At 32.9% G+C, this 19,846-nt stretch overlaps 1 protein-coding gene across 3 annotated transcripts in view; it reads right to left on the minus strand.

Moving 5' to 3' along the window:
- Window positions 1-685: 685 nt before the first annotated feature.
- The window catches only part of LOC131940554 (rhomboid-related protein 2), a 32,756-nt gene continuing 13,595 nt past the window's right edge, over window positions 686-19,846 (minus strand). For 2 of the 3 annotated variants that reach the window (XM_059299243.1, XM_059299251.1), the window contains exons 2-11: window positions 18,590-18,648; window positions 18,009-18,032; window positions 17,772-17,924; window positions 16,572-16,730; window positions 10,116-10,270; window positions 9,663-9,775; window positions 8,129-8,229; window positions 5,404-5,524; window positions 5,116-5,211; window positions 686-888 (exon numbers count right to left, since the gene is read on the minus strand). In XM_059299243.1, the coding sequence (XP_059155226.1) occupies window positions 725-888; window positions 5,116-5,211; window positions 5,404-5,524; window positions 8,129-8,229; window positions 9,663-9,775; window positions 10,116-10,270; window positions 16,572-16,730; window positions 17,772-17,924; window positions 18,009-18,032; window positions 18,590-18,646 (1,143 nt within the window). In that variant the 5' untranslated portion in view covers window positions 18,647-18,648 and the 3' untranslated portion in view covers window positions 686-724. Of the gene's footprint in view, window positions 889-5,115; window positions 5,212-5,403; window positions 5,525-8,128; window positions 8,230-9,662; window positions 9,776-10,115; window positions 10,271-16,571; window positions 16,731-17,771; window positions 17,925-18,008; window positions 18,033-18,589; window positions 18,649-18,899; window positions 18,987-19,846 lie in introns of those variants that run through there. The other variant, XM_059299259.1, reaches the window with a different exon arrangement.

Below are 19,846 nucleotides of genomic sequence, written 5' to 3' on the forward strand. Positions count from 1 at the left end.
AAACTTAACTATAGTACTTTTTCAGTTAGGTAGACGAAATTTCATATATAACGAGCCGACCCGCGGCATATCATACGCCGCTATTTAGTTGTTTAATTTTCTACTTTTCAGTAATTCATAATTTGTGAATTCGACAGTACCAATGCTGCCACTGAAAATATTTGCTTTAAAACACCATCAGAACGTCGTTAAGGACGATACTACCCCACCCTCCTTTCCCCTAACCCCTACCCTACCCCCCCCCCCCCTGTGAAAGCAGCCTCCTCGTAGTTACCTCCCCTAAGTTTAAAATCGTTTCAAACTAAATTATCTGCCCCTAATAGGCGTCACTAAACCCGGCTCCACGTTTGTAAACATTTAGCGTGAACCACAGCTCACCAGACTTCCTAGAGAGGAAGAGAGGGGACTGCAAGGCGCGCTTACAGCTTGTTTACTTCAATCTTTAGTGATCTCCAATAACCGGAAGCGGTACTTCACTCTATTTCTGGTTTCTAAAATACCAATATCTTAAGTACCGTTTTCAGTGTTAATTCTGTAACATCTCTCTTCTAGATGGTACCACTGTAGTTTCCAGAAGCTATTTATAACAAGGCAGAACAATGAACCTCAGTAAAAACACTGTCGATCTAATTGCTGTCTCAGTATAAATGTTAAAATAACGTATTAGTAATGAAAATGTTCTAACCTACTGCACATGCAAATCTTTAATCAATTTGATATTTTACTATAGAGATGTCCAGTCAGTTTCCGGATATCCATTGTAGAATGCATTAAAAAGACAGCAAAATGCAACAAAAGCTAAGTAAAATGCAAGAGTTATCCAGCCCAGAGTTTTCTCCCAAGTCAACTTGTTAACATTTTTCAGAATTACAATGCCCAGAAATACACCTAATTGAAAAAGAAAAACAATTTAAAATATTTAAATATAAGCAATAATAATTAAATAAAATAATTAAGTAATAGGTAGTTTTTTCAGAGAAAAGTTACTTAATTGTTTAACACCCACTGCCAAATTTTACATTACAAGCAATACTAATAGCTAATTTCACTTTCCTACTGACCCTTTATCCTAACTAGCAAAATGAATGTTACAATATTTAAAATCCACAAGCTAATGTAATTTATTTTTTAAACCAAGATCATATTAATGACTTGTTTCCCACTAAAGGACAAAAAGATCTGCGTGTCACAGCATCAGCCATTGCCTACTGTTTAGACTAGTGCTGTTTATTTCTGACAATCACATGGATTTATTCATAGTTGAAGAACAAACACAAACATTTAACCTAGATTTATTTTTCATCTGTCATTTTGCAGTTTTGATAAAAATGCCCCAATATTATCATAAAAAGAGATAATATTCATTTATTTTCCCCTCAAGCTTCAGGTTATGCCTACTTTGCTGTTCAATATATATATGCTAGGTATGTAACTCTCTCCAACCACTCTGTGGTTCAAGTATATCAAAAGGTCTTGTTTCCCTTGCACTTCCAAAACAACTATTTCATCTTTCAATTCAAAAACATTATTTACATTTCCTTTTGACAGGCACATTTCTTTAAACAAACGGGTTGCATCTTTACTGCACAGGACTCTTCAAGAATTAATTTCACCATCATCAACATGTAGTGTTTGATGAGATTTTCTATTGTGTGAGGTTTTTTTTTTACTTGGCAATTTCTAATGCGACTTCATATGATCTTAGACTAATGCTGTGTTTCCTTGGTGAAATCTTCCTGTTCGATCAAGTCTCTGACATTTGCAACTAGCTTCATGCCGATGAAAGAACTCAATGTCTTTTTTGGTGTTCCGATTGACTCGTCTCAAAATGACGTTTTGGTTTTGAAGGTTTCTTCATAGACTCATGACTAAGAACAACTTTGCACAGTACACATTGTTTCTTCTCTATTCCATTTCTAGTGATGTTAGTAGAACCGAATTTTAGATATTCTTCTAAATACCAGTTGGTGACCTCCCTTCTGGGGGTTGCGACCCACAGTTTGGGAACCCATGATCTAACCTAGTTCAACAAATGCATGCATGATTCATCTGACTTTGAAAAAAAAATGGCTAAAGATATTGGAAAAAAAGGCACACAGTAAAGTTATAATTTGCTTTAAACTGCGCCATTATAAAGATTGAATAAAAATAAAGCGAGAGTGATCTCACCTAAATTCTCTCGCATATTCTTATATAACAGTAATGGGGATGGCACTTCCCATCCTACTGGGTTTTACAAATGTATTTTTTTTTTAAATTAATTTTTTAATACTTACATTCTAAAAACAAAATAAAACCAAGTAGAAAAAAAATAGCACACTAATTGAAAGCCACTTAGGTGTGTATAATTATAATAGAGCGGAAAAGTAGTACTTAATAAAGGAAACAATACTTACATGTTTTTTTTTTGAGAAATCGGAAATAGCATAAAGTACTAAATCTAGGTCTACTTCCTGTCACCAGATATCAATTAAAAATTGATAGAATAAAGTACTTATACCTATGTATAAAATGTAATCTGCCTAACTGAAACTACTTTTTCGAGACCAGAAATAGAGTATTGTACCACTTCCAATTTTCGGAAGTCAGGCAAAAATTGAAAGTGATCCAGTAATAAAATTATATATGACATTGTCTTCTTAACTGAAACAATATGTGTTCCCACAAAAATACAGCAAAATACCACTTCTGGTTATAGAAAATCGTTCTAAAGTTGATACAGAACTACAAATTCAATATAGTACCTATACATGAAATTTTGTCAACATAACTGTAACAATACTCAAGTTATTGTGTTTACAGACAAAATTGCATACTAAGTTCTCCAACAAAGGGAGGTGTAAAACATTGAGATTTTTGAAAATCTTGATTTTGTTATAACTATAAAAGAATGCAGTTACATATTTGAACAGACACTGGATGCAAGCTTGGTTTTATTATTCTGTGGTTAAATCAACATCAGTTTATATTATTCTTGGGAACTGATAAACTGTTAACTATTAAATAAGTGTGTTGTCTAAAATGATGTTATACTGCTGTGGTTGGGGGAGGTTATGAAAATGTGTGAAGGCCACTGTTAGGTATTACTTTTGCATTAAAATAAGCTGTTCAGAAACTGAATTAGGAGTAGTTTTCTTTAAGACATTTTTATGAAGAATAAATAAATCTCACTTTCATGTTTTTACTTTGGAGCAAAAATTTAGCATTAAGTTTGACTATTACTAGTTGTGATTATTACAACTTGTTAAGTGATAAATAATATGATGTAATAAGTTGTTTGATTAATAAAACGTCAGACCACTGAGTGTTAACTTATAAGTAGAGAAAATCAAGCCATTGGTACAATTAAAAATAGTTTTTATATAAATAGGCCTGCATATCAATGTTTTTATTTTTTTGTACACAAAGTATAGAAGGAGTATTGTAACATGCACTGCCATCAAATGAGATTTTGAAAGTTTTTGCTGTTTTACACCTCCCTACTTTTTAGCATATGGAGAATAGAGAACTAGTTGTAATTGTGTGAGAAAACTAAATAGAGATTTTGAAAAATCTTGATGTTTTACACCTCTCTGATTTGGAATAACTTAGTTTTGCAATTTTTTCTGTTTATCTATCTGTAAACATGATATCTTGAGTACAGTACAAAATTTCATATTTCAAAATATCACATAGGTAGTTTACTTAAAACTTTTGAGCTATGTCCAGTTACCGGAGGTGGTAATGTATTCTATTTCTGTGTGAACACAATAAGTTGACATGAAAATAGAGGAAATTCCAAATATAAATATAAGATCTTTTGCTTGGACAGAGTGGTCAAACTGTAGAGAGCTGGGCAGCTAACCTGTAAGTCTCGAATCCGGGTTCAAGCCAGTTGACCGTCCCTGAGTCCACCCAGCTCTGATGGGTACCTAACTCACGTTAGGGTAAATAAAGGCAGCTTGGCATAGTGCTGACCACACTATCCCTTTATATGCAGAGGCCACAAAAACAAGTGAACTCTACTTCACTTGCCCCGTAGACCATCATGTTTGATAGGGAACTTTACTTACTTAACTTTTTAACTTTTGTGTGACCTCCAAAATCTGTAAATTTACTTTACTTAATTTCTGGTTTCTAAAGTAGGCATAGGATCATTCACTGCTTTCTGTCAAATTTTGAGGGATTTCCAGTGACTGGAAGTAGAACTTTACGCTACTTCAGATTTCTCAAAAAACCATAATCGACAACAATGTATTATGACATAAAGTGTGATTTAATTAGTTGTTTAGTTAACTTTTTAAAAATAAAAAATCAGTTTCATTTATAATTTACTAATTTTAAGCTCTTTTATACACACAATGTTTGTGTTCATTTGGTGCTGCTGTGCACAATTATTTTTTCAATGTGATTCTAACATTAAGTATTTAAAAAATTAAAAAAAGTGTTTGTAAACATTAGTTAATAAACACTGTAAAAGTACTTTCCGCATTTATGTTATTTCAATCAATTTCTGGGTTTCTCTTCTTCTTCGTTCTTAATTTTTAGTGTTGGGAGGGATCGAGCCTTATCTGCCAGAGGGTTTGAACTCAAGACTTTTTCGAATTTATCAACCATGAGCTTTGCCGACTCGACCATGCTTCCATCACAATTAAGGATTACGTGTCAACTGGTTATGCGCCATAGAGGCCATTGACTCCGATTTCAGCCTGATTTTCTTTTTGGATTTGCTTCCATAGCCTTTGTCCAACCAAGAACAAACTACAAGGCAGCAGTTGTTTGATTTTGGAGTTGTCTCTCCTAGAAGAGTGGCTGTCCCCAGCTAACGAGCCTCATCTGCCCGAGGGTTCGAACTCGAATTTCTGAGTGATTTCAGTTTACAGGAAGAGGTATGACTGATGTGGTTCAATTTCTGATTTCTTAAAAAATGTTCAGAATTCGATGATTTTATGTTTTCTGTTGCATGACTGCACTTGAAGTGTCATATATAAGAAAGTTTAGAAGGAGAGATCACTTCCACTTAATTGGTAGATGGACATAAGCATCTTTGTTTTTTGTAAGCTACTTTTCAGTTTTTACAACTACCAAAATAGAAACATTTTAAAAAAAAACAACAACCGTAAGTGTAACATATACCTGTTAGGAAGCCACCAATATGAGCTGTTACTCCAATCTTGTTTTTGTCTGGTTCTGAGACACGTCGGTAAATTGCCACACTTGTATCAGGGACAACTTTTTAAAAATGTGTAATTAATATTAGAAAACAGAATATATTTATTTGGCTATTTCTACAAATTTGTTTAGGAAAAAATCTCAATGGTCTAAAAATTTCATTCCATTCATTTAATTGATTTTAATGAAAAACAGTAATACATGTAGTATACATCTGAATAATGGTCAAAGAAAATTGCATGATTTTCTTACCAAGGAGAAGAATTATAGCTAGTCTAACTGGAGCACTTAGTAGAACACGTGCAATGCCACAGCAAACATTATCTTCCATTTCATTTGAATCCATACATTTGTAGTTCATCTCTTTCCAGTTCTAAGAAGAAAAGACCATAAACCGTATTTTCAAGAAAATGACAAAATTGGCTTCAATGTACACAGACACTTTAATGGGCTTGAAAAAGGTGGTTCCAAATGATTGTTGCCAGAAATCATATTTTTCAACCAATATTGAATATTTTTTAACAATTGAGAAATAAGTACAAAATGACTTCCTGTATTAAGGCTAGAAGTATTCAAAAAAATAATTACTAGTGATATAGGAATTAAGCTAACACTTTTAATTTAAACTTGGATTGGTAGAGTCAGTGTGTTGTGGTGATAGGGGATGTTATAATATTTATTGATGGGTATTGAACTCATGTTAGGGAAATTATAGGCAACTGGGCATAGTGCAGAACACATATCTCTCCATATGCTGTAGTCACAGAAACAGGTGAGCTCTACTTCACTTGCCCCATAGACCAGGGGTCTCCAAACTACGGCCCGCGGGCAGCATCCGGTCATTTCATCCGGCCCACGACGATCTTTTTGTCCACTGAATAAATGTTTGTTGGAGGTGGCTGAGGAGCTTTGCACAGAAAATTTAAAACAATTTGAAAATGTAGCTCAGTTAGATTGCTAATTTGGCGAGAAAATTCTGAGCAGAGTATCTAAGAAAAGAAATAGGTGACTTCCTGAAAGTATTGGCAAGTCACAGCCATTATTGTCTGATGAAGAGTGGGTATAGAAATTGGCCTCTGCTGCAGACATAACTAGTAGTTTTAATTTTCTGAACCTAAACCGGCAAGAGAGGGAAATCTAGTTTCTGAACTATACACCCACCTAAAGGCCTTTAGATACAAACTTGTCATGTTTTTGGAACAAGTACTAACAACTTGACACATTTTCAGCAGTGCAAGGTCTTTACGGCTGAAGTTCCTCACGTCATTTACATACGAGATCATTAAAGACCTCCAGCTGCAGTTTCAGTAGCGGTTCTCCGACTTGGATTCAAAGACTGTTTTTGAAGCAAATGGGGCCAGTTGCAAAGATGAACTGCAGCTGGAGGTCATTGAATTGCAAGAAAATTACTTCCTTAGAGACACGTTCAATAAAGGGCGGATGGGTTTTCATACATTTTTGCACAAGGAAGACTTTCCTAATATTAAAACTTTTGGATCAAAGTACCTTTCAAATTTTAGAAAAACATACCTGTGTGAACAAACAGTTTTAAAAATGAAATAAGTGAACTAAGTGAAGAACAATTTGAGAGCAAACGTGAACCGTGGGTGGGGGTGGACACTTTTCTTGGGGGGGGGGGGGGGGGGGGGGGGCGCCACCACCCTGAAGAGATGCCTTAAAGAAACTCTGGTCCCTGAACTGATATTTGATACTAAATGCGGCCCTCGGGCTAAAAAGTTTGGAGACCCCTGCCATAGACCATCAGGTTTGGAAAGGAAACTTTACTTAACAGTGCTATACTCCATTGACCGCTATTGTGTATTTTATCATGTAAAACAATTATTGTGACTTTAATTGTTTTACTTTCCTTGGCCACTCCGGTTGACTTCAAGGATGGTGTCACAGAGTATATATATGGAATTAGACTAGACTAGTAGAGGTTACTGAGGACAGTATAAACTTGGCGGTAGACGATTTGGTGCGAGAGTATTGTGCGCATGTTTAATAAAATATTTGTGGCATGAGTGTGACGCGACAATGTTACCGATGACTTAGGGCGCAGCAGTGAAGTCAGTTGGGGGTTAGCCATCATAGAAAAAGGACGTGTTTTGATATTGTGTAATAGATCTATAAGTGTGTGTTAATAAAGTTAATTCTATTTCATACTCCAAGTTGTTGATATCGTTGATTGTCGTCAGAAAATAAAGAGTGATCCCGTCCTCCTTAACAAGTTTAATAGTTGCAGTGTTAATAATAATAGAAGTATTCAGAATATAGTTTCATATAGTAGAATATATAGATGATATATAACACATACATAAACCCCCCATCAGAGATGGGTTTTAAAAATATTTGAATTGATAAAATTATTTTAAAATTATTTTCAACTGGTTATCTTCAATAAAAAAAATGAAATGAGTGTAATCGATAGTTCCCAAATGGTTTAAATTTTTAAAATTATATAACTATGAATTTTTACTGATTTAAAAAAAATTAGTACGATTACATAGACTTTTCATGCCTACAAACTCCCACCACTACTTTTAAAAACTTGTTAAAAAACGTTTTAAATACAGAGTAATATTAGATATTCAATTTTAATCAAATGTAATTCGCATATTTCTGTAGTAAATAATGTCATTATTATTCATTATTAAAATATTTTTTTTGCCCTGTAATAGAAAAGTAAAATAGGTTCTATTAATGCTAATGTATGTAAAAGAAAATTAAAGAATTTAGTACATGTAAAAAAAAATTCAGAATCTATGTTCTTATACTACTTATAGAGATTCATAACAGACTTTTTTTTTACAAACCTAATGATAACTTTTGTTTTAGTCGAGAAGTTTCTTTGCATTAAATTACATTTACTGGTACAGCATAGAACTAACCTATTAATAATTTTATATCTATTTTAAATTTACATTAGAGTTAGCATTTATATAAAGTAAAATATTATTTTTTCAAGAAAACTCACTATAACTATAGCTGCGACATGAGCTCCAAGTATAGCATACACACCACCACTTGCACCAACAAGTCCTACACTATGGTCACTGATGGAATGGGCTAAACATCCTGAAATAATTATCATGGATTAAATAATAACCCAGTAATTAATATAAATGATTTTTCTTTGTCTGAAAAGAGTTTGTGTACAAGACATTATTTTAATTACTTCAGCTTTCCAATTACCAGAGCAGTGCAAAACATCTTTCAACTTTTAAAAATACCACAAGTACAATAAAAAAAATTTTTTAATGAAAATTTAAAAATTAACCTTTTGAGCCAGACAGGCCGGAAAACCGGCTTCAACATTAGGCATGTATGTCAGAAAAGCCGGTTTTCCGGCCTGATGATCTAGCGTTATAGTCCTAGTGGCTGGTATACCGTGTTATTAAATATAATTAGCGGCGAACTGAATAAAACGGTGCATATGTCTTTTTAGTGCTGTATTATGATTTTGGGGAAAGGTGAAAGTGTTTGCATTTCGTAAAATACATTGTCAAAAAATATTTTTTTTAAATCGGTTATTTTATATTATTCTATTACAATTAACTAACAATAAATAGATGAGTTACTCTAGTTATGTCATTATGTTTAGTAAGTAGTATAAAACAATTATTGGTATATAAGTATTTTATTAGTGTAAACTTTTGTTGTACAAAAATTTTTTTTTTTAAGCAATGCCGCCAAAATCAAAAACTGAGCCACAGCCTCGACTGTTTATAGACTGAAATGAAAAGATCATGCAGAACTTATTTACCTGCCCTTAGTTTCAAATAGTTTAAAAACTAAATTATCTGACCTTAATTGCCGTCACTAATTCGACCCGGCTCTACGGTTGTAAACATTCAGCATGAACATAGATTTAATATCTACATCTAGAAATGAGCATGTTAGTCATGATTTTATTGAATTTTTCTCCCTACTTATTATTTAAGCCATAATATAAATCTACAATTCACATGTTATTTAAAACAAAAGGCCAAGATTCTCTTTTACAATGTAGAAAATCCAATTGTTAGAGAATAGCTAAAATCTATTATCAACCATTCTGCATATTAAAGTTGCTAGGCTGAAATTGTGTTGGTGTGTTATGTGGAATCATCAAGTAATCTGCTGTTTATTTGTCTATTTCACCACACAACTGTGTGCCTCTCTCTTCAGTATCAACATCATCAAACCATACTACCAACTATACTGATAACTTTATAACACTATTCACATAATTGTTGCCACAAAAAGGCAATGATTGCAGATTACACATACATTTTTAGAAAGTGTTTACACATTGGTAGTCATTGTAAGATTTAAGCTGTGATACATCATGATTAAGGCAAGAACTCAAATTTTTAGGTATGCTGGATAAGCAGGCAGACTAATGTTTACAGTGACAAAGTTTTAAATGTTTTCTTATTGTATTAATAATATTATACTAATTTAACTTTTAAAAAGTATGCTTTGGGAAAAATATGTTAAACAATCTTTGAAATTAATTTTCTAATTACCAGCAATAACTCCGAGTAAGTAGACGATAGCAACTCTCCACCATTTATGAACCACTTCTAATGATATGCCAAAAAGAATTTGAAACCCAATGTTGGAAATAATATGCAAGTATCTGGGGAGGAAATAATTTGATTAAAATATGCTTTAATAAAAACTATAAGAACACATTTAATACTGAGGCTTAAATAAATAATATTCTTAGATGCTATTGGGTTTGCCAATTCAAACCACCACTATATTTAAAATAGATTTAGGGTTTGACATTCACATAAATAGATAATGTAAAATTTTTAATTTGAAGGGGGAGACTAACACAATTGTATATTTTAAAAATCAAAATTGTAATACAATTATTCCAAAGCAGAAATTAGAGAAATAATTTTTTTTTTAAAACTTTAAAATTTTTATGTGTGCTGTAAAAATATCCAAAATGAAGAACACTGGCTCCTAACCCTTGGTGCATAAGCATGTATGTAACAAATCTCCATGCCTCATATCTTCTATTAGCTTTGTATACTAGTGGACTGTACATTGCCACTCCACTTGTTGCAGTTGTCTCTTGTCCTCTTTCTCTCAGGTCAAACACGTAGATTATAAACACAACAATCTGTTTAGTATTATAAAAAAAAGCTGCATCAAAAAACTTAATATAAATTTATTTATAATAACAATAAAATACTCTGTACAATCTATAGTATAATATAAGCCACTTGGTCTTGTGTCCCTTACTCATGGGGCAGGTGAAGAAGCGTCCACTTGTTTCAGTGACCTTGGCATGTGAAGGGATAGCCATCTTTACTTTCCCTAACATTAGTCAGGTACCCATTAGCGCTGGGTGGACTCAGGGATGCCATACACACTCGAGCGTGGGATTCAAATTAGCAGTCGAATCCTCTGCCATTTGACCACACCATTGAGTCCACCTATCTGAAACTTATACCATTCACAATATAGCAAAATATGTGGCTTGACAATAGAATTACTTCTATCACTGAGAATTATTAGTTAATGAACTTTATTTTATTAAGTGATTATATAAAAAAAGAATTTATTTCAGCACAAACACAAAAAATAACAACCCGACATTTAGGAACTGTTTCTTAACTGTTATTGATTACAAATAATAATTAATAAAAGTACATTCAGTGTACATAATAAATAAAAGGTAGTAGCTGTGTTTTACCTACCACATTGCACATTATCATACCATGCTAATTAGATAATTGTTTTCCAACATCAAAACAAACTTTAAAAAATGTAAATTTTTTTGTCATCTATCAAGGGAAGTAATTCATTAATTGGTACAAAGGGATGTAATTTGTATTAGGGGTAATCCTTTGGTTTAATTTTGTTCTTTGAACAGAACGTCAATGGACACGAGCGAGAAAACTCTCAAAGGTATTTGAGAGGTGTATAAATTAGTTTAAAAATCAGGCACGGCGTAGTTACAATTAATATGGTTATAAAATCCTGTCTGTCTGGTTTATTTCGGACTTTACTAAAGATTGGGTCTATTTGATGTTTTAAAAATTTTCGGTAACTAATTGAAAATTTAAAAACAAGCCAAAACAATTTGGTTTTCACGTGTAATGGCGACATAAACAATGGCATCCTGCTATTGGATAGGCCGACATTGATTTTATTGTACACATTGTAAGCTAAAAATAGAAAACTAGGTCATGGGGTTTTTAATTTGCATTGTTATTTAAAAACTTGAACTGCAAAGTTTTGTAAACAAATAGTTATCGATCACTAAGTTACTGTACAGCCAATCAATATTTGTCTTACGAAAGTGAAACATCCGGTTATAACTTAGGCTTGATGAAAATAAATAGAAATGTAGCCTTAAACTCAACAAATTATTTTCAAGTTCTCTGGATTTGCAACTTTTATAGCATTTATTCTAAAAATATAAAATTTCTAAATTAATTTTAGGCTTAAGTTTTTATTTTTTATTTTTTTTTACGGTCTAAATCTAAAAAGCACGTTTTTATTCCATGTCAACAATATTATGGAAGGAATCTCGTCAACTCGCTTGTCTCCATTAAAATGATAAGTTGTAAAATGGAAATTTATTTTGAAAAAGATCAACATTGAGTTTTCTAAACATAAATTTATATTATAGTGCAGATATTAACACTATAAAAATATTACACAATAGCGATCAAGTGGAGTTTTTAATTTATGCAAGTCTTCCACAAACATACATACAAAGGCACAGAGTCTATTTTATCTTTATATAATGGACTTTGTTTGCTCTGTTGTAATTTGAACCTTTCCTTTATGTTCAGTTAGCAATATCATATTATTTAACTTTACAATTGAAACCAGAATCTTCATTTTAAACAAAATACATTAAAATTGCTTAAATCTTTTGAAAATGGAAATAAACATCAAATTCAGCAATTTTTAAACAAGGTTCACTGATTTACACAGCTAATTTACATACTTCAATACAACACCATTGCTAAATTTCAAAACCAATTTATGTGACATTTTTTTTACAATGTTTATGTATGTAGCAATTATAAGTAAGAAAAATGTTTCTTTGTTTTGTGATAAAGAAATATATTAAAATATCAGGAAATCATTCGTAAAATCATCCCTCTGAAAGATCCTTCGAACATGCTGGCCATACACCATCAGAAATGAGGAACTGTGGCAAAACATAAACCAACTGCCAGCTGAAGATCCTCCAGAAAAAATGGGAGGGGAGACTTCAGTTTTGTGGACCGTTGTGAGAGTGAGGTTGTCTTAGTGTTAACATCCACACATCAAAAATAACATTTGCATACTATTACCTCAATATTTGAAAAGATGAATTTATTCTGAAGCATAGCTTGTAAGTCAAAGTGCCTGTATCTCAAATACATTTTCACGATTAAAATAAATTGAAATGCCGGTTTTCTGTTCCCACCCCAAAACAAAATCCCTGTTGTTTTTTAAAAGTGTATTTTTACATTTTATGACAAAATTTGTTTAATAATATAATAAATATAAAGTATCAATGCAAAGAAATTAACTGGTTTTATAAAGCGTATTTACCTCGAAAATCAGCTACTTGAGTTTTTGGAGGTGTAGGCCTAGTGTATGGTGGAGGAGATAGGCGGAGGAGCTTCATATGGTTCACTTACTGTTAATGCTAAGCTATTTCAGTCACTTTAATTCATTTACTTGTTACACTCTTAAACCTACACCATATCATATCCCTTAACTGAACTTCATCAAACATAATGAACATGTGTTACTATATAATGTTATGCTACTTTCCCATAATTTTTTTCACTGGTCTTTTCTCTTTTTGCCACACTTCCTCTCTCTCCCAACTTTTCCATGCAGAATGTTTAAAAAATAGCGGAGATCTGTATTTTCCTCCCTTTCAGAATGTTTTGGAAATGAGTTAGGGTAAGTGTCACTAAATAGCTCTGATGCACAACCCAGTTGCAAATTTTTCGAGGAGTTTAAATCTGATACTTGTTTCTAATATTTTGCTCGTATGTTAAAGCAAATTTTAGCTCACTCAGGACACTTTAATGTCAAGGTCCCATTGTATATACATTTTACTTCAACAAAATACCATATTAAATGTTTTAAGCCTTAAAAAACTCAGTTGAAAATCAGGTTGTTTATTGGTATATTTTGTTTTTTTTAACCAATAAATGGTGTTTTGTAGTTTGTCCATTCAAAAATCAATTTCTTCCTATTACCTTATAGGAAGATCTGATAAACATATCCTTTTGAAAAATGATAATAATTATCAGAAATTATTATGAAAAACAAATGAATAGGCTATAGCATTAAAGCTAGAGGCTGTAGTTGAAAGATAACGCATTACAACCAGCTATGATTTCCCAAGTGGGACCAACTACGAAGTAAGCTAAACAAGTTAATAAAAAGTCTAGTGACAATTTAACCCTTTCCCCGGCGACTGGGTGTAATCCACCCGAAGTCGCTATATTTTTGCACATATCTCGAGTCTCGTTTTATAAATTTTTCTGGGCCTCATTCCCATCTATAAGGTGGTTGGGGTGAACACACTGAAGGTTGTAAATTTTAAAAATATGCGTAAAAAAATTTTTTATGAGGGTTTGAAATTTTTTTATACGGTCCCTGGCAACTGGGTGTAACACACCCGTACACAATTTTGAATGGAAAAAATATTTATAGCTTATAATCTGGCTTCTAAATATTTGTTTTTATACATTGTGGGTTAAGTCATTGTGTTACATTTTCAAAGTTTAACTATAAATTAACAATCTGAATGTATTTGAGTGACAAAAATATCAAACAGGATTGAAGCAATCAACTTTTGTATTAAAATAATAGAACTTTAACACATTTTAATCATTTGCACCTCAGAGAGCACAGTTGTTAGATAAAATTAAAATAACTGGACATTTCCTTTTGCTGACAGGGAACTTTTGTTTTCTTTGACAAAATATGGGCACCCTCTTAGTGATGTTACATGAGTCACATGCCCAAAATATTTTAATTCTATACTGATCGGAGTTGCTTGGTATTGATTGGATAAATCTACTCCCATCTCTAAAATCAACCAGTTGCCCAATTAGTAATGATCTCTCCAGAAACATAACACATTGCTAAATTTGTATGGAATATCTACCATAATGGGAGCAAATATACAATGAGCCTAATGGACTGTTAGTTATTGTTTTCAAAGTGAATATGACCCAGAAGGTTGCTGAATCTCTTCATAGAAAATTCTGCCTTCAAAAACTTCCATAAGCAGAACTGAATTGACATACAACTAAATTGTTATTCTGCAGAGTGCCAGTGTCTCCTCTTGCTTTCTCTCCATCCCTGCTAATGCAGTCAAATATTGGTTGCATTATTTTTTTTATTCATGCACAGAAGAAATATTTTGAGTCAGGCTGCTTATATTTTTCCTGGGATTAGCACTTCTGGCAGTAGTCTGGTGTACTGTCACTTTGTCTTCCCTGAAAATATTTATTTTTCTTCACTTTGCACCATCAGTTTCATTTCATTATGGGTGCCAACTGTTGACACATTATTGATAGATGAAATGCAGTATATTGGGTAGACCCTATCATCAGAGCTGCTTGAAACTGAACCAGCATTGTCTTCAAGTAATGATGGCTGCCATTCTTCATCTTCTACCTCTGATACTGATGGCTGCCATTCTTCATCTTCTACCTCTGATACTGATGGCTGCCATTCTTCATCTTCTACCTCTGATACTGATGGCTGCCATTCTTCATCTTCTACCTCTGATACTGATAGTTCAGACTCAAAACTTGTTGGTAATTTTCACCTGCTATACTAAAACTGGCAAATATATTACTTTATCATTATAGCACTTGAGTTTAGACAAAAACGTAAGACTTGTTTCTGTTGTGTTCTCAATAACGTTTATGACTATTTATAAATCTTACTCTCAGGGTCACATCCTGTAGAACACCCACCCCACTCCCAGTTTGATCAATTCATTGCCCAGTATCAACTTTCAAGCAGCATTACAAAGTTGTTTTGCCTTTTTGTCCTCATTCGTACTCCTAATGAGGTTAATGTCAAGTTACTCTAAAATGCTCGACTGTCTCTATCTACATTCCAGAGCTCCCTAAAAGAGTACAAATCACCATATATGTCCTCCCACAGGCAATCTTACCCCTGCATTTCATTAACATATTGTAACTCTAAACTAAAGTTCTGTCTGTAACAGCAAGTCAGAGCTCCAGCAAAGAGTATAAATCACTACATGTGTCCACCCACAGGTTAAATCTTGATTGAGAATCCCATCAACCTGTAGTATCATATTACAGCTCTCCTATTGACAACAACATGTCTTGTGTTCCCCATGGCCTCTGTGCCATGAATACCTCAACTGTGTCAGTATTGTTACCCACCCCACAATGAACAAAGAAAAGAATTTACTATAAGAAAGTCTTTGGGTGTGATCCACCCAGTTGCCGGGGACAGGGTACCAAATATGTTGCCGGGGAAAGGGTTAAGCGCAATTTCCTTAATTAATTTTTTGTGATAGAACGAAAGGATATTTTTGAAAACTTTCTTCGGCAATATTGTTCTAAATTATGGCAGGAATCGATTGGTAAATGTTTCAAGTCGCTAAATGGTCTGGTTGCCGAGATATGGGCCAAAAACTGCATTTTTTCAAGGTTTTTTGGCTTTTCCGGGAAATCCAGGAAGGAATTCCGGGAATTTTTTTGGCCCACAATCATCCTTGGAACTTGCTTAACATATTTGCTTTTGGAACTAGTCCTCGATATTGCTTCGTTGAGGAGGAGATATGACTTAAAGCTGCGCACATCCATCCATCCATCCAGAAATAACAAGTTAATAATCGCAATTGTCCAGTATGGAAATTGCGCTAAAAAGTTGTACTTTAACTACATTGATTCCAAACCTACAACTGACTCATATATTAAAATAACAAAATTTAGCATTTTTGGCATATCTATCTATTAATAATTATGCCAAAGGGGAAGCTATTCTTAATCATGTTACATGTGGAGAAAAAAAATTCCTAGTTTAATCTTTCTATTTTTAATAACAAAAACTTCTACAAATGTTTAAGGTATGAAAAAAATTAGTTGAATATTCAGTCACTCATTGGGTTTAGCTTTTTTAAATTGTTTTTACCTAACTATTTTTTATTTCTTTTTTAGCCAACAAAAGTGGCTCTCCTGGACATCCACTATTGAATGTAAATAAAATTAATAAATTCTTAATATTCTTAAATTAGCTTTTTACAAATGCTATTAAAAATTGATAGTTTTGCTGGAACCTAGATTTTTAATATTTTCATTTACTAATAATTTCTTTTTTATCCAATAAAAATTAGGAAAATTAACACTAGACAAATCATTTTAAGCAAAAAACCCAATACATTTTATAGTAGGCTACTTTACCTCTGCAGCACTAATAAGTGGAATAAAAATGGGTGGTGGACAGCAATTATAATTGGCCAAGAAATCTTCACGCTGCCTTCTGGGTATAATAGATGCTATAGCTGTTCTCATTATACGACGAAAAGGCTTTCGCTCATCCTTTGTAAGGTCTTGTGTCATCTGCAACAGGCATAGAAATTTAAAATAAATTGTAATTGTTAGATATGATGAGAACCTCTTGGACAGTGTTGAATAAATATTGATCTGTGTAATTACATTTGGTGACAAGATACCAAGTCCTTCAAATAAAATCATTACATAATCTAGATTTCACCCAAAAAAGAATGCAGGTTGAATGCTAAATGAGATTTTTTTTAAAATTATTGTTTTTTAATAGAAAAATGGTAGAGGTAGAATAATTTGTATCTATAATTATAATTTATAAATCTATAATTAAAATATAACTTTTCAGCTGATGGAAACATTGAAATAGTTTACTTTTATAGAAATATTATAGTTAAAAGGTGTTGTGTTGAAAAAAAAATGAAAAGTTCCTACATACTTATAGAAAGCTAACTTGTAGACTAGTTAAAATAATTCAATTAAGTGGTTGCAAAATGATTTTTAGCTAATTCTAATGTTTTTTTCTATTCATCATGAAAATTGAAACAGAGAGCTAAAGGTTGCAAACAAAATACACTATATTTTTAAGTCTATTTTTAATTTATGTTTATGTGTATTGTTAGGGTTTTGATTTTTAATGATATATAAAAGTAAGGAAATATTTTTTGGCTGAGAATAACAATTATTAAAACAAAAATGATGAAATCAAGCCAAGTAAAAAAAAATGTAAATAAAAACTGTTCATTACAAAAAAAAACCAAATAACATTTGTTGATGGTAGAGATCCATCTAGTTCTAAATAAACATTAAACATCAAACCTCTTAAACTGATTTTAAATGATAAAATGGGATAATATGATTGATGGTGAGTGTGCGACTGCTAACCCAAATGTCTCACATTTGGATCCCGGGCATGTTCATAGGATGTCTCTGAGTTCACCCAACTCTTATGTGTACTTAACTCACATCAGAGAACCTACTGGCAGCTGGACAAAGTGTATATTGAAGTCACTGAAACATGGACCATCAGGTTTGAAAGGGTATTTGACTTATAAAAATGAATATATTTAGTTATTTAAAGTAAATTTGAACTCTTACCATTCTGTAAAACTCACTGTAGTTTATCTGATGATCTGCATTACTGTCTGCTTTTTCAAGAAGTTGATTCATGCGTGATTCTTGTATATGCTCTAGCAAACCTGCTTCTTCTAGTTCCTGTCGCAAATCTCCAATGGCTAGGTTATTGTCATGCTTTAGAGAATTCAAGCTCATTAATGACATAACTACATTGATGGGGTCCTATTACTAAATTGTTAAATATTTCAATTTACTTACCTTATCAAAAATAGGCTTAAAGTTCTGTGAAAGAAAAGATTTTTATGAGAGCAATTAAAATAAAAATGAAATTTGCATTTTAAAAAAAAATTTATATACCTTTTTCTACAACTAGCAACAAATTGAAAATAAGAAGTAAATGGGTTATCCATCCCCTATCCACAAATGCTCACTTTGGACTAACCATGCCTCTCTTCCTCCAGATGTTAACATCCACATTTGGTTGTGTAGTTTGCAAATTGTAATGTTGAAATGTAGGGGAAGGTGGGGTTTGGAATTTTTTGTATTTTTAGTTAGAAAATTTTTAAAAAAATGTTTGTACTGTTTATAGACCTACCAATTGGCAACACACCAGTAACTCTCTTTTTTCTTCAGTCACATTTTGAATGCAGAGATAATAATTTAAGAAAACAAAGTGAATGGGCGCGAGTTTGTGTCTAAGAATAGGAATTCATTTGGGGTTAAAAGGGTTTATAAATGGCAGGGTGGAAGTAATGGGATGTGGTTTGTATTGTGCAGTGCAGCTGACAGTCCATTTTCCATTGGGGAAACTGGATCATCTAGTTAAGTTTGATACTTACATCATCTAGCTCTCTTTTTAAGTTACGTAGCTCTATTTCATCATCTGAGAGTGCCATTTCTGATAAGAAAAAAATAGTGTTAGTTTTATTAGCATTGATTAGTAACATACTTACAACCAATTTTTTTTTCACTGAAAATTAATTTAATTTTCATATAACAAATTCTTTTGTAATGAGTCACACCCACAATTAACCACTTCTACCCAACCACATCGCCATCAAAACATAATTTTTTATGTTTAATATAGGCAGCAATAAGATGCCCATTCCCTACTGTAGGAGTTGGATACATATAAGAGATAAGCTTTACATTTTTTTTTCTTTTCATTCCTTGCAGAAAATAGGGCCTCTGTCAAAACTTTCCAGTCTCCACTGTCTTCTGCCACTCTTTATAGCTGTTCCCAATTCTTTCAGATACTCTTTGCCTCCTCCATGCCTCCTCCAACACGCTGTAGCCATATCTCCTGTGTTGCTTAACCAAGGGGTTACATTGACTGTCCCCATTGCCAGCATCCTTCCTAAGTGTGTGCCCAACCCAGCACTAATTCCTCTCCATGATGTGCCTTTCTATTGTTTCCTGTCCACATTTCTCCTATAGTTCTGCATTTTCTGCCCTGTCTTGCCATTTTATTTTTAATATACTCCTTAGTAGACTTTATAGAAGTCTGGATTCTGTTTGTTGTTGACTCTGTTGTTCTCCTTTCTCAGATTCATTTTGGTTTTCTAGTTTTATGTCTCTAACTCCATTTGGTTAATTTTGATATTTTTGCCTTTTGGCTGTTTAAGTCCTACTCACTTTCAAGTCTTACTCAAAGCTGTAACATTCTCCTGTGTGTTTTTGAGTCTGTGTGATTGCAAGGCTATAGCATCAGCAAATTTAAAGCCTTCTAGTTTTTGTGTCAGGGTCCAATTATTAGATATACGGTAACTATACTATGAACACTCAAACCCTGATGACCCGCCTGAAGCGCAAACTGCTTGACCACTGGGTACACTATAAGTTAATGATGACAGATGAATAAGGCTACTGTTCGGCAGCTATATAGGGAATATTTGAGATCATTGCACAACAATTATTAAGGTCATTGCATTTTGCATCTTCTGTTGGCCAGACTAGCGCTGGGGATGGGCAGAAGCTTTATCCGAGTAGACAAATCAAAATTCTTAGCAGAAAATTTCCTAAATAGACCTAGATTAATAGTTTAATAGACTAGATCTAGAAATCTGGTCTGGTAAGCTGTTTACAATAGTAGTGAC

Source organism: Physella acuta, unplaced genomic scaffold, assembly GCF_028476545.2.
Source record: "Physella acuta isolate Inbredline_101_S28 unplaced genomic scaffold, ASM2847654v3 ptg000022l, whole genome shotgun sequence".
Lineage (NCBI taxonomy): Eukaryota > Metazoa > Mollusca > Gastropoda > Physidae > Physella > Physella acuta.